Here is a 16128-nt window from a genome sequence, read left to right as displayed (position 1 = left end):
AAAAGGGACATGTTGGGAATGCAAGCTGGTGCAGCCACTCTGGAAAACAGTATAGAAATTCCTCAAAAAGCTGAACATGGTGCTACCCTCTGACCCAGTAATTGCACTCCTAGGGATTTACCCCAAAGATACAAGTGTAGTGATCCAAAGGGGAACATGCACCCCAATGTTTACAGCAGCTATGCCCACAAAAGCCAAACTATGGGAAGAGTCCAGATGTCCACTGACAGATGAATGGATAAGAAAGAATACTACTAAGAATACTAAGAAAAAGGAATAATATTAAGCCATCAAAAAGATGAAATCTGGCCATTTGCAGGACATGGATGGAACTAGAGGGTATTATGCTAAGCGAAATAAGTCAATCAGAGAAAGATAATTACCATATGATCTCATTCATACGTGGAAGAAGAAAAGAAAATAGAGGATCATAGGGGAAGAGAGGAAAAAATAAAATGAAATCAGAGAGGGAGACAAACCATAAGAGACTCTTAATCATTGGAAACTGAGGGTTGCTGGAGGGGAGGTGGGATGGGGGGATAGGGTAACGGAGTGATGCACATTAAGGAGGGCATGTGATGGAATGAGCACTGGGTATTATATAAGACTAATGAATCACTGACCTCTACCTTGGAAACCAATAATGTATGTTTAATTAACTGAACACAAAATTAGAAAAAATAAAAATAAATAAATAAAAGTAACAGTGTTCACAGATCCTTTTCTTTCTCTCCTTTCCCAGGATTCTTAAAATATGGTACTCAGAGCAAAATATAACGTCCAAATACAGTTGAAGAACTCCTTTTCTAGACACTATACTTCTATTTTTCAATCTCTTTCTAAAGTACATTAATGAAATGTTTCAGTTTGTTTTCCCAAGGTTGACTTGGGCATGGTTTTCACAGGATTGGTCCAGTTAATGAACATATAGGCATCCATTAATTTGGGACAAACCATGCCTATGATTTTAAACATGCTGACACTACTGATAACAAGTAGATAGTGACTCTAAGAATTTTATATATTTGAATGTGTATCTACTTAATACAGGCTCAAAAATATAAATAGCTAAAAAACATCTAAGAAACTAAAAAACTGTAGAAAAATGCTAATGAGACACTAAAGGTAAAATCAAAGAAATAATACCAAAATAAAACAATCAAGAAAGAGAAAAACAAATGGAAATAAGAAAAAGTGAAATGCCACAATATCAATCAAATAGAAATATCAGATAGTCAACACATTGCTAAAATATGAAAAAAGCGATCCAATTTATTACAGCAAGACTTAAATACATCAAGTAAATACTGCAATTATTTTATTAATAAAAATCTAAAATCTGTTAGAATAATAAATGCTACCCTAGGTACAGCTGGTAGCTAATAATTAAATTCATTATTTTGGCAACCATACAACACTACACTTATTGTGCTCTTAATAAAGTAAAATCATGGCTTTCCAACAGAAATTAAACCCAGAATAGATGATTAAGCCCAGAGAGATGGTCTACCTAGTCTGTATTTATAAAGCTGACTGACCAAACCTAAACACATGACTCTATATTAGGCATCACCTATTCAGTTCTGAGATATTTTTGGACTATATTCTGTCACCCAGTGAATTACCAATCTCTAATATTTTTGACAATCTCAATCCAGTCTAGCATGATAGTTGGCATTTAAGCATTTATGTTGTTTTTAAGTGCAAAGTCATGTAAGTTCTTGTGAACCCACCTAATTGGTCACTACTGCCATGTTTTCTCCTTATCTACAAGGATACTATGTAAGACTTACAAGACCCAATATGATTATAACATTCCCCTAAATATCCATATTTTTAAAAGGATATAAAGACAGTAGAGCATGACTTGAACTCATGAAGATTCCTGATATTCTTTGCTTCCTTTCTTCCCTTTGAAGTTGCCCATGTTTACTTAATAATAGTAATTATTAGCCCTATTATAAAGAAGGACTTAGAGGCAAGGAGGAGACCAATTAAAAAGTGAATCATAGTGTTCCAGATAAATGATAATGAAGGCCCAAACTACGATATTAACCTTGGGAGGGAAGTGGGTGGAAGGACAGAATGGCAAAAGAGGGCAAGTCAAATACAACACTGAAATTGCAAACTTCCAGAAGTTGGGGGGAATTTATTACAGAAATCACAGAGAAACAAGAACAAAGCCATCTATAGGCTGATGTGGTTGAGGCATTTCCCAATAGGCTATTCCATGCAAAGACTGATCAAGTTTATATTAAAAAATTGAAAAAACAATTTATAGAGATCTACAAAAAATTTTATGTCTTTCACTTCACTTTATTTTTTTAATAGTTAGGAAATACTGACAAAAGACATTTTATGACATTGTTAAGAGTCAAATCTATCAGGAAATCAAATACTGATTCTGTCTGGACCAGGTAGCATTCGTTCTTCAAAGGTCAAGCTCTGAGTCTTTGAATGACTTATCACTGTCACAGGAAAGGGAACTGAGTACATGAAGCTAGGATAGTATGAAATATTTTGTAGGTTTGGATTCTCCACCCATAGAATGAAAACGGAATTCTTTGAGGAAGCATACTGCGAAAATACAGAAGGAGGTTATATACACAGATAACAAGAGAACACTTCAAACAAAGAGTTCAGAAGTTCTGGTATTATCTACCTATGTTTGAAGGAGAGGCATATTCAGTGTTTCAGGCTCAGAGGCCCAAACTTTTTCCACATACAGAACATATATAAATCAAATCAATCAGTTTCACAAGAAACTTAATTTGGAAAAGGACAGTGCCATCTTATTAATTTAATTTGAGAAATGAAGAATACCAGTGTCTGTTTCTGAGACTCTTATTTACTTATTTTTAATATTTAATTCCTTCAGTCCAATCAGACCTAAAGGCTATTTCTTGTCTTCAAGCTGACTCTGTGACTGTTGCTGTAATCCATACAACTCTCAGAGGGCATTCTTTTTCCTCAAGTTCAGGGATAAAGAGGCACTTCTACTTTGCCCCACTTCCTATCAACAGATATTAATACTACATATATAATTTCTAAAAGTTAAGTTTATGGAGTTAGAAGGAACTGGAGGAAGGTGGTCAAAAGATACAAACTTACAGTTGTAAGATAATTACTAGGGAAGTAATGTACAACCTGGCGACTATAGTTACCACTCCTGTAGGATTAAAGAGGAAAGTTGTTAGAATGAATCCTGAGAGTTCTCATTACAAGGAGCAGCCTTTTTCCCCCTCATTTTTTTTTTTATTATATCTATATGCTATGAAGAATGTTAACTAAACTTATTTGTGGTAATCATTTCATAATATATGTTAAGTCAAACATTTATGCTGTACAACTGAAACTCATACACTGATATAGGTCAATTATATCTCAATAAAACTTGAAAAAAAAAAACCCACCTAGGTTTAATCTTTAAATAGAACTGGAAAAAAACACCTAGGTTTAATCTTTTTAAATGTAGCAAAATTTTATTTTGCTTAGAATATGAAGTTTATGCCTCATGAAAAACAAAGCACTACTTTAAAGGGATTTAAAAGAAGACTAGTTTATAAAGTATTTATATTATGAACAATAGTAAAAATACTTTCTAATGCAAGAACAGTGATAACGATAATAGGAAATTATTAAAGTAACTGAAAGAACTAAAAGTTACCTCTTTTTGGCACAAGGTTCTTCAATATTGCTGTCCCATCTCTGAGACATCACCAAACTAAGTTCCATTTCTTCTTTTTCAATCTGTGGTTCGTTTTCTTCATCATCACTATTTTGGGGATTTTTAGCGTTTCCAAAGAAATGACATGGTGATGGTATCCTATTTCTTCCCCCCTGATATCCATCATTTTCCAAACCAGCAAGAAGATGTACCAGAGCCTCATCAGGACTACTGTCCACTATAAAACAAGTGAAGTATCACTAACAAATAACTTTTCTAAATAACTGAACTAAATTCAATTACATTCACTAAAATCACAGATGCTGGAACATACTGAAAAAATACAGCTGATACAAAGACTTCTGTGTCAATGTAACTGTTTTATCAAAGTGTGATGACCTTTGGACTCTTCACACTAGAATGATTTTGTATCCTCATTAAAAGGAAGATTCCGGGATGCCTGGGTGGCTCAGTTGGTTAAGCAGCTGCCTTCGGCTCAGGTCATGATCCTGGCGTCCTGGGATCGAGTCCCACATCAGGCTCCTTGCTTGCCAGGGAGCCTGCTTCTCCCTCTGCCTCTGCCTGCCACTCTGTCTGCCTGTGCTCATTCTCGCTCCTCTCTCTCTTACAAATAAATAAATAAAATCTTTAAAAATAAATAAATAAATAAAAAATAAAAGGAAGATTCCCCAGAACCCATCTTCTATCTCTTGAATCAGAACTTCTGAGTTAGGGCCCAGGAAGATGCATTTTAACAAGCTGTCCAAGCTTACTGCACAATTAAGCTTGAAGAACACTAAACCAAATAGGGTGACCAGGGTTTAAAACAAAATCAAAATACGTAATAAATATGTGAATTAATGTTAAGGAAGAGGTGCCTTAAAAACCATACATGTGAATACCTTATTCTCACTTAAATTTTATTTAGTGCACAGGATAGTTAAATGAAACATGTGGTTGAAAAACACAAGAGAGCTTTAAAGTAGTCAATGACATTACTTAAAAAACTTTCAAGGTTTTTTTTTCCTTCTTCAAGACTATAATGAGATGCCACTTCATATGCACTATGCTTGCCAAATCAAGACAAGTAGTAAGTATTGGCAAGGAAGTCGAAGAAGGAAGTTCTACATTGCTGGTCAGACTGTAAAATGGTACAGCAGCTTTGGAAAAAAGTTTGATGGTTTGTTGAAATGTTAAAAATAGTTACCATATGATACGGCAATTCCACTCCTGGTATATAACCAAGATAACTAAAAATATATGTCCACACAAAAACCTATACATAAATAATCACAGCAGTATCATTTGTAATTGCCAAAAAGGTGGCAACTCATGTATCCATCATGTGAAGAATGGATAAATGAACTATGTGGTATATCCATATGAGGGAATATTATTCAGTAGTGAATGAAATACTGATACATGCTACAATTTGAATGAACCCTGAAAACATTATGCTAAGTGAAAGAAGCCACAAACAAAAGGTTATATGATTCCATTTATATGAAATGACCCAAATAGGTAAATGCAGTAAAAAAGAGAATAGATTAGTGGTTGCCAAGAGCTAAGAGGAGAGAAGAATGAGGAGTGACTGCTAATGGTCATGGAGTTGCTTTTTAGGGTGATAAAATGTCCCGGAATCAGATAGTGGTAATGGTTACATAACTGTGAACATGATAAAAATCACTGAACTTGGGGCGCCTGGGTGGCTCAGTTGGTTAAGCATCTGCCTTTGGCTAAAGTCATGGTTTCAGGGTCCTAGGATCGAGCCCCGTGTTAGGTTCCCTGTTCAGTGGGGAGTCTGCCTCTCATTTGTACTCACTCTCTCTCAAATAATCAAAAGTCTTTTTAAAAAAATCACTGAACCATATAAATTAGAAGGTAAATTTTCTGGTATGTGAAATACATCAATAAAACGTTTTATTTAAAAAAAGGGGAGGGGGATGTGCCTAGGTGGCTCAGTCGGTTAAACATCTGACACTTGGTTTTCACTCACCTCATGATTTCAGGGTCATGAGACTGAGCTCCACATCAGGCTCTGTACTCAGCAGGGAATCTGCTTGAGATTCTCTCTCTTCCTTTCCTTCTGCTCCTTCCCTCCCAAGCATGCTCTCTCTCACAGATAATAAATAAATCTTAAATCAATAACAAATAATAAATAAATCTTTTTTTAAAAGACCATGAAGATAGAGGTTTGTTGCCATTTTGGCAAAAATCTCTCTTTTTAAAAAGATTTTATTTATTCACTTGACAGAGTGAGTACAAAATGGGAAAGTGGCAGGCAGAGGGAAAGGGAGAGGGAGAAGCAGGCTCCCTGCTCAGCAGGGATGTGGGGCTCCATTCCAGGAACTTGGGATCATGACCTGAGCTGAAGGCAGATGCTTAATGGACTGAGCCACCCAGGGGCCCCAAAAAATCTTTTCTTAAACCTAGTACTGCAGTTCATTTTTCCTGTCTCATTCTTTAAAAAAGAGCAGTATTAGTGAATGAATTACAGATATCTGACTTTCAGATCTTTTACTAGCATTAAGACTGCATTTTTGCAACCTTAGCAAGGTGGAATTTATCTACTGATGATATTCTATTTGCCTGTTTCATTGATGTCATTCATTACATTGAAATAAGGATATGTCTCTCTCAGTCTCTTCTTCAATTTCCTTCATTTTCTCTATCTTCCTCTCTTTCAGCTGCTTATTTTTTCCTCTGGGTTATTTCCTTCTGCATATACCATTCATTTATAAAGGAAAAAAGTTTTCTACTTCTGTCTCAAATGTTCTTGATATATGACTGTGTACAATAATTTTGGTATTGTTCTTAGTCAATTTGTGTTCCATTCAAGTAAAAATGAAGATAACTGACAGAGGACACTGTAGAAAGCTAGGAACACATATGAGACAGTAAGAATGAAAAATCAGAAAGTTCACAAAAAAAGAAACAAAAAATCCCTAAATCAAGCAAAACAAGAGGAATGAAACTCAGTGACTTCTCACTTTTTACAATGAAATTTTAAATAAATTTCTGTAAAAGATGTCAGTAATTTAGACTATATTAAAGAAATGAAATCTGACAAATGACTTATGATGCTAATGAAAATGCATTTAGGGAGATGCAGAAATAACAGTCATATGCTACCCAAACAAAAATTAATGGCTTAATAAGAACTGTCCAGGGAAATTTCTGATACTCACCAAGAAAAGAATTACGGTATGTTAATGTATTCAAATTTGGAAAAGTCTAACTAAAAAAAAATGCATTTTTCCCCTAAAGTAATAAGATTTTCCTCCAATCAAAGTGAAGTTAAAAAAAAAGGCAAAGGAATTATTTTCTTTCACAATTTTTTTTTTTTTAAAGCTGTGGAGAAAACAAAAAACAAAGCTACTTCATTTAATTCATGGCTACATTTTATACTTGCAGCATTAACCTCTTCAAACCAAAGGAAAATACCCCCTCACATAACACACTTCCATTGATTAACATTCTGAAATTTATGGTAGAATTGTTACTTACAGAAAACTGGTGACTCACTCAGTCTTTGGGTCAAAGGCTGAAAAGTCTGACTATTTTCAATGAGGTTCAAAATTGCTTCTTCATTAATAAGAGCTTCCTCCACTTTGTGTGTAGCGAGACCTTAAGATGACAAAGAATACAAAAACATTAAAGCAACAGATTAAATCTTATTATTTAGAATTTATGTAAATTAGAAACCATAATGATGCAAACCCATTTATAAAATTTTGAAGTGTTACTGTGATATGTGTTAAGTAAAAACATTATAAAACTTAGTAAGAGCCAGAGGAATATCTAACCAGTGACATGGAGTAATTATAAAGGAAAAAAATAAAACCAAAACCAGGGGTGCCTGGGTGATGCAGTTGGTTATGCCTCTGACTCTTGGTTTCTGCTCAGATTATCATCTCAGGGTGGTAAGATGGAGACCTACACTGGGCTCTGTGCTCAGCGAGGAGTCTGCTGAAGACTTCCTCTCCCTCAGGGCACCTGGGTGGCTCAGTTGTTAAACGGTTGCCTTCAGCTAAGGTCATGATCCCAGAGTCCTGGGATGGAGCCCCGCATCGGGCTCCCTGCTCAGTGGGAAGCCTGCTTCTCCCTCTCCCACATGCCCCTGCTTCTGTTCCCTCTCTTGCTGTGTCTCTCTCTGTCAAAAAAATAAAATAAAATAAAATCTTAAAAAAAAAAAAGACTTCCTCTTCCTCAGATAGAGAAGAAGTGAGCTGGGTACATCGGAGGGGGAGACAAACCACGAGAGACTGTGGAGTCTGAGAAACAAACTGAGGGTTTCGGGGGGAGGGTGAGCCTGGTGGTGGGTATTAAGGAGGGCATGTATTGCATGGAGCACTGGGTGTGGTGCATAAACAATGAATTTTGGAACACTGAAAAAAACTAAAGTAAAATTTAAAAAAAAAAAAAAAAAGACTTCCTCTCCCTCTCCCTTTGCCCCCCCATTCATGATCATGTGTACACATACACACTCTTTCTCTCAAATGAATAAATCTTTTAAAATTTTTTTTAAAATTAAAAACCCTCCATCTGTGAATCACTAAATATTTACAATCTCTTTAGCTTCTTTGATCCTACCTAGTTTGTACAGTTATATTATCCTGATTAAATTAAAATATACAAAGGGAAAAGAGTAATATAATTATTCTCTATGGTTTAAAAATTACAAATTAATTTTATATTTCTCAGCTTTCAAGATCTAAAAATTTTTCCTTTAACGTATGATTTTTATAAGTCTAACTTGAACCACTGGATTAAATAATTTTAAGAATAAAGATAAAATGAGTCTCATATTATAATCTAGTGAAAGGGAGAGAGCAAGCAAATAGCACTGGGAAAAAAGACTATAGTAAAAAATGGAAGGCAGTTAGAACTAAATGGAAAACAGTTCCGCTTTCTCCACTCACGCACTCTCTCTCTCAAATAAATAAAATCTTAAAAAAAAACAACAACACAAGTTTTGAGGGGCACCTGGGTGGCTAGGTTGGTTGGACAACCAACTCCTGGTTTCCACTTGAGTGGTGACCTCAGGTCTGTGAGACTGGAACATGACTGAGGTGAAAGAATTCAGTGGGAAAAAAAAATTTGCAATAATATGTGAGAGCTAGTTATTTACCTTTAGAAAAATATGGGGTGCTTGAGTGGCTCAGTTGGTTAAGTGTCTACCTATTAATTTGAACTCGTCATGATACTGAGCCCTGATTCTCTCTCCCTCTCCCTCTGCCCCCTCTTAAAAAACATATATAATTAGAACCTTATTAAACATAAATGTAAAATTTCAGATAAGTATAAAATCTAAGTGTGAAAAACCAAATTGTAAGCACGCATAAGCCATAGGGATGAAAACTTGCATTACATCACAATAGGGAAGGACCCAACAGGAAATGCACCAAGAGCATTAATAAGTAATTCTCAGATAAAGACACACAAATGCTCAAACTTATTAGTAAGTAGGAAATACAAATTAAACTAAGGAGATACCATTTCAAAGAATCAAAATGGCAAAAATTTCTTGCATGATACTATCAAATGCCATTGAGGATGCAGGGAAATATAAGCTCTGATACACTGTGGGATTATAAACTTAGGATCATTTTATAGTGGAATTTTATAATATAGCATTACTACTATAATGTGATATTTTTATTATTAACATACTTCAAAATATGAAAAATGTAGCTCTAAAAAAAACAGGGCTTACAGGGAAAAAAAAGGTTAGGGCAAAATTTATGCAACTTTATAACCAGAACACTAATAAAATCAATAATTGGTACCTGAGGAGATAACTCTGATCAGTCAGGCAAGCAGCCAGTGTGGCTGGAAGCTGTCAAAAGTGGATATTAAAATGCACAGGAAATAATAGTATGGAAATGCTGGATACATTTTGATTAGAATGCAGCTGGCAGACGCTAAGACAAAGCAAGTGCAAGTAGAACTCTGAGCCAGTAGGATGCCAATGAGGGGAGTTGGGAGACCTCAGGTGCAATCTGCCAGGAGGCAGAGATGGCACAGTACTGGGACACCTCCTAGGGAGAGAGGAAGCCCTGGGTGTAGATACCCATTTTGAATTTTAGTTAAATATAGTCAAAAGAGCCACTGCTGCTAATGCAACAGTCTAAAGGAGGCTTTTCCAGCAGAAAGTTGTAATTCTACTGCTGCTATTCTGGCTCCCCTTCTGAGAAAAGCTGAGTATCAAACAATGTGACTTGGAGGAAAACTTTCAGTATTCTTTTATTTACCAATCGTGTAAAATCTAACTACCTTACTTCCAGAAACCTGTTAGAACAGATGCTATCTAGGTAGAGTACTTATACTCTAAGACCTGGCAAATACATTTATGTTTTCTACAAAGAAACTCTTGCCTCAAGGTGACAAAAATAACACTATTAATAACAATGCAAAAGTGAAAACCATCTAATGGTTGTAGAGAAGCAGATAAACATGTTTAGTCTTACAAAGGAACACTTCAGCAGATAAAATGAGTGAACTAGAAACATGTATGAACAAGGAAAGATTTCAAAGTTATACTGTTGACATAAGATACTCAGCATCATTAATAACAAGGGAAATGATAATTAAAACCATAATGAGATACCATTTCACACACACACTAGGATAGCTATATATAAAAAAAAAACAAATAACAAATGTTCTTGGGGATGCAGGGTCACTGCAACTTTCACATACTGCTGGTGGAAATGTCAAACAGTATAGTCACATTGGAAAAACAGTATTGTAGTTTATTAAAAAGTTAAATGTAAGTTTATCAAATGACCCAGCAATTCCATTCTTGTATCTCTAAAGAAAAATGCAAATACATGCCTACACAAAGACTTACATATAAGTGTTCATAGCAGCATTATTCTTTTTTTCAATTAACATATAATGTATTATTTGCTCCAGGGGTACATGTCTGTGAATCATCAGGCTTACAAAATTCATAGGACTCACCATAGCACATAACCTCCCCAATGTCCATAACCCAGTCACCCTATACCTATCTCCTGATCCCTCAGCAACTCTGTTTGTTTCAGGAGATTAACAGTCTCTTCTGGTTTGTCTCCCTCCCGATCCCATCTTGTCTTATTTTTTCCTTCCCTATTCACCCACAATCCCCCACCCTCCCTCTCAAATTCCTCATATCAGAGAGATCATATGATAATTGTCTTTCTCTGATTGACTTATTTCACTTAGCATAATACCCTCTAGTTCCATCCATGTCGTTGCAAATGTTAAGACTTCATTTCTTTTGATGGCTCCATAGTATTCCATGGTATATATATACCACATCTTCTTTATCCATTCACTGTTGATAGACATCTAGGTTCTTTCCCTAGTTCGGCTATTGTGGACATTGCTGCATAAACATTCAGGTGCACGTACCCCTTCAGATCACTACATTTGTATCTTTAGGGTAAATACTTAGTAGTGCAATTGCTGAGTCACATAGTCTATTTCCAACTTTTTGAGGAACTTCCATACTGTTTTCCAGAGTGGCTGCACCAGCTTGCATTCTCACCAACAGTGCAGGAGGGCTCCCCTTTCTCCACATCTTCACCAACATCTGTCATTTCCTGACTTGTTAATTTCAGCCATTCTGACTGGTGTGAGGTGGTATCTCACTGTGGTTTTGACTTGTATTTCCCTGATGTCAAGTGATGTTGAGCACTTTTTCATATGTCTCTTGGCCATTTGGATGTCTTCTTTGCAGAAATGACTGTGTCTTCTGCCCATTTCTTGATTGGATTATTTGTTCTTTGGGTGTTGAGTTTGATAATTTCTCTATAGATTTTAGATACTAGCCCTTTATTGATATGTCATTTGTGAATATTTTCTCCCATTCTATCAGCTGTCTTTTGGTTTTGTTGACTGTTTCCCTTGCTGTGCAAAAGCTTTTGATCTTGAGGAAGTCCCAATAGTTCATTTTTGCCCTTGCTTCCCTTGCCTTTGGCGATGTTTCTAGGAAGAAGTTGCTGCGACTGAAATCGAAGAGGTTGCTACACAAGTTCTCCTCAAGAATTCAACAAAGGATGCTATACTTTGTCAAATACTTTTTCTGCATCTATTGAGAGTCATATGGTTCTTGCTCTTTCTTTTGTTAACGTATCACATTAATTTGTGGATGTTGGACAAACCTTGCAGACCAGGAATAAATCCCACTTGGTCGTGGGGAATAATCCATTTAATGTGCTGTTGGATCCTATTGGCTAGTATTTTGGTGAGAATTTTTGCATCTGTGTTCATAAGGATATTGGTCTGTAGTTCTTTTCGATGGGGTCTTTGTCTGGTTTTGGCGTCACGGTAAAGCTGGCCTTATAAAATGAGTTTGGAAGTTTCCCTTCCACTGCTATTTCTTGGAATAGTTTCAGGAGAATAGGTATTAACTCTTCTCTAAATGTTTGGTAGAATTCCCCTGGGAAGCCGTCTGGTCCTGGGCTCCTGTTTTTTTATTATTATTTTTTAATCTTTAAAAATTTATTTATTTATTTATTTGTTGGGAGATTTTTGATGACTGCTTCAATCTCCTTACTGGTTATGGGTCTGTTCAGGTTTTCTATTTCTTCCTAGTTCAGTTTTGGTATTTTATATGTCTCGAGGAATGCATCCATTTCTTCCATATTGTCAAATAATCTGGTGTACAGTTGCTCATATGTTATGATTGTTTGTATTTCTTTGGTGTTGGTTCTGATTGCTCCTCTTTTATTCATGATTTTATTAATTTGGGTCCTTTCTCTTCTTTTTGATAAGTCTGGCCAGGGGTTTATCAATCTTATTAATTCTTTCAAAGAACCAGCTCCTAGTTTTGTTGATTTGTTCTACTGTTCTTTTGGTTTCCATTTTATTGATTTCTGCTCTTTTATTATTTCTCTTCTGCTGGGTTTAGGCTTTTTTTGCTGCTCTTTCTCCAGTTCCTTTAGGTGTAGGGTTAGGTTGTGTACTTGAGATCTTTCTTATTTCTTGAGAAAGACTTTTATTGCTATATACTTTCCTCTCAGGACCGCCTTTGCTGTGTCCCAAAGATTTTGAACAGTTGTGTTTTCATTTTCATTTGTTTCTATGAATTTTTTAATTCTTCTTTAATTTCCTGGTTGACCCATTCATTATTAAGTAGTATACTCTTTAGCCTCCATGTATTTGAGTTCTTTCCAACTTTCCTCTTATGATTGAGTTCTAGTTTCAAAGCACTGTGGTCTGAAAAATATGAAGGGAATGATCCTTTTTTTACCAGTTGAGACTCAATTTGTAACCCAAGATGTGACCTACTCTGCAGAATGTTCCATGTACACTAGAGAAGAATGTATACTCTGTTGCTTTGGGATGGAATGTTCTGAATATATCTGTGATGTCCATCTGATCCAGGGTGTCATTTAAAGCCTTTATTTCCTTGCTGATCTTTTGCTTGAACGATCTGTCCATTTCAGTGAGAGGGGTGTTAAAACCCCCCACTATTATTGTATTATTGTTGATGTGTTTCTTTTGATTTTGTTATTAATTGGTTTATATAACTGGCTGCTCCTGTGTTAAGGGCATAGATATTTAAAACTATTAGATGATCTTGTTAGAGCCTTTAAGTATGATATAGTGTCCTTCATCTCTTATTATAGTCTTTGGCTTGAAATCTAATTTATCTGATTTAAGGATTGCCACTGCAGCTTTCTTTTCATATCTATTAGCATGGTAAACGGTTTTCCACCCCCTCATTTTAAATCTGGAGGTGTCTTTGGGTCTAAAATGAGTTTCTTGTGGACAGCATATTGATGGTTCTTATTTTTTTATCCATTCTGATACCCTGTGTTTTCTGATTGGGGCATTTAGTCCATTTACATTCAGGGTAACTATTGAAAGATATGAATTTAGTGCCATTGTATTGTCTGTAAGGTGACTGTTACTGTATATTGTCTCTGTTCCTTTCTGGTCTACTACTTTAAGGGTCTCTCTTTGCTTAGAGGAGCTCTTTCAATATTTCCTGGAGGGCTGGTTTGGTGTTTGCAAATTCTTTTAAGTTTTGTTTGTCCTGGAAGCTTTTTATCTCTCCTTCTATTTTCAGTGACAGCCTAGCTAGATACCATATTCTTGGCCACATATTTTTCTCGTTTAGTGCTATGAGTATATCATGCCAGTCCTTTCTAGCCTGCCAGGTCTTTGTGGGTAGGTTTGCTGCCAATCTAATATTTATACCATTGTAAGTTACAGATTTCTTGCCCTGAGCTGCTTTCATGATTTTCTCTTTGTCCCTAAGAGTTGTTAAGTTTTATTATTAGATGATGGGGTGTGGACCTATTTTTATTGATTTTGAGGGGGGATTCTCTGCCTCCTGGATTTTGATGCTTGTTCCCTTTGCCAAATTGGGGAAATTCTCTGCTATAATATGGTCCAATATACCTTCTGCCCCTCTCTTTCTCTTTCTTCTTCTTCTGGGATTCCAATTATTCTAATGTTGTTTCATCTTATGATATCACCTATCTCTTGAATTCTCCCTTTGTGGACCAGTAGTTGTTTGTCTCTTTTTTGCTGGTTCTTTATTCTCCATCATTTGGTCTTCTATATCACTAATTCTCTCTTCTGCTTCATTTATTCTAGCAATGAGAGCCTCCATTTTTGACTGGACTTCATTAATAGCTTTTTAAATTTCAATATGGTTAGATTTTAGTTCTTTTATTTCTCCAGTAAGGGGTTTTATTTCTCCAGAAAGGGATTCTCTAGTATCTTCCATGCTTTTTTCAAGCCCAGCTAACAGCTTGATAATCGTCATTCTGAGCTCTAGTTCTGACATATTGCTAATGTCCATATTGATTAGGTCCCTAGCCACTGGTACTGCTTTTTGGGTTTTTTTTGTGTGTGTGTGTGGTGAATTTTTCCATCTTTTCATTTTGTCCAGATAAGAATAGATAAATGAGAGAACAAGAACAAAATACTAAAAGGGTGGCAAAGATCCCAGAAAAATATACACTAACCAAATCATAAGAGATCCAAAACCGGGGGCGGGGGGGGGGAGGGGGAAGGAGGCAAAATTAAAAAAAAAATTTTTTTAATTAAAAATAAACAATAAAAAGTTAAAAAATATATATATATATTATACTGGTGAACAGAACAGAGCCAGCCACTCGATTTTGAGTGTTCTGGTCTCTTAGAAGAAACTATCTCCCCAAATTTTAAAGCATGAGAAACTTACACATATATATGCAAAAATAAGGGTAAACATGATGAAGGGATGGAATGTTACTATAAAGATGAAAATTTAAAAAGATTCTAAAACAGGAATTGATAAGAAGTTTAAAAAAAAAAAAAAGAAGAGAGAATGTGATCGGGCTAGAGACTAGAACAGAGCCAAGTGCTAGACTTAGGGTATATTTTGATCTATTAGAAGAAATTGTATCCCAAAATTTTAAAGAAAAAAACCCTATATGTATATAAAAAATAAGGTTAAATACAATGAACAGACAGAATATGACTCTAACAATGAAAATTTTAAAAGATTTTTTAAAAAAGGTATTGATAAGATAAAATAGTTTTAAAAACATTAAAATAGTTAAGAGGAAAAGTTAAAAAATAGAATAAGAAAAAAGTTTTAAAAAGTTACCTTTGAAAGACTAAAGGATCATGGGGGAAAAGCCATGAATTCTTGTGTTGCTTTCCCCTAGCTCTGGAATTCTGCAGTTCTCATTGATTCGTGAACTTGGTCTTCGCTGGATGTTCCCGCTGAACATCTGGGGGAGAGGCCTACTGTCATGATTCTCAAATGTCTTTGCCTGAGGAGGAATTGTACCGCCCTTGCTGGGGGACAGGCTAAGTAATCTTCTCGGGTTCGCTCTTGGTAGCTTTTATTTCCTGAATGCTTTCCATACAGCTTTGGAGGACAGGAATGAAGATAGTGCCCTCCAAATCTCCGGCCTGTAGCAGTGGAGAGCTCGTGGCCCCACTCCTTAATGCGTCCTCAGAGAAAAGCTGTCAATCCCTCCTGTCTCCCTGGTCTCTGGCTGCACTCCATGTTCACCCAAGCTGTGACCCACCATTTCTATCTCTGGCACATGGACCCATTTGGAGTCTCCAAATGCAGCAGATTCCTGCCGTGTGCTTCCATGCTGCTCCTCCTGGAGGAGGAAGGAGGGGATCTCTCCAGATCTGCCACTTGTGCGGTCCCTGGCCAAACATCAGTAGCTCGACTGTGACTTGGACGACGGCTTAAGGTAACCCCAAGCTGAGAGCTCACTGCTCAGCTCCATCTCTGTAGCCAGCTTCCCTGCTCCAATACCTGGGAGCTTTGCCACACTCAGTCACCCCTGGGTCTTTCTGTGTCCCTGCAGGTCTTGAGATTACACTGTCCCTGCAAGGGTTCCACCCCTCACTTAGCCTCTGGAATGACATCCCTCAGTGGAGCAGACTTCTAGAAGTTCCAATTCTGTGCTCTGCTGCTCCCTCACTTGCTGGGAAATAGCCCCTCCTCC

The 16128-nt window shown here is 36.3% G+C and overlaps 1 protein-coding gene across 4 annotated transcripts in view; it reads right to left on the bottom strand.

Moving 5' to 3' along the window:
* Positions 1 to 16128, bottom strand: part of REV3L (REV3 like, DNA directed polymerase zeta catalytic subunit) — a 182608-nt gene that overhangs the window by 87683 nt on the left and 78797 nt on the right. For all 4 annotated transcript variants that reach the window (XM_044244365.1, XM_044244369.1, XM_044244374.1 and 1 more), the window contains exons 10-11: positions 7175 to 7294; positions 3668 to 3905 (exon numbers count right to left, since the gene is read on the bottom strand). In XM_044244365.1, the coding sequence (XP_044100300.1) occupies positions 3668 to 3905; positions 7175 to 7294 (358 nt within the window). The remainder of the gene's footprint in view (positions 1 to 3667; positions 3906 to 7174; positions 7295 to 16128) is intronic.

Source organism: Neovison vison, chromosome 1 (assembly GCF_020171115.1).
Source record: "Neovison vison isolate M4711 chromosome 1, ASM_NN_V1, whole genome shotgun sequence".
Lineage (NCBI taxonomy): Eukaryota > Metazoa > Chordata > Mammalia > Carnivora > Mustelidae > Neogale > Neogale vison.
The sequence above is the reverse complement of the archived record's forward strand: the minus strand, read 5'-3'. Positions and strand labels throughout refer to the sequence as shown.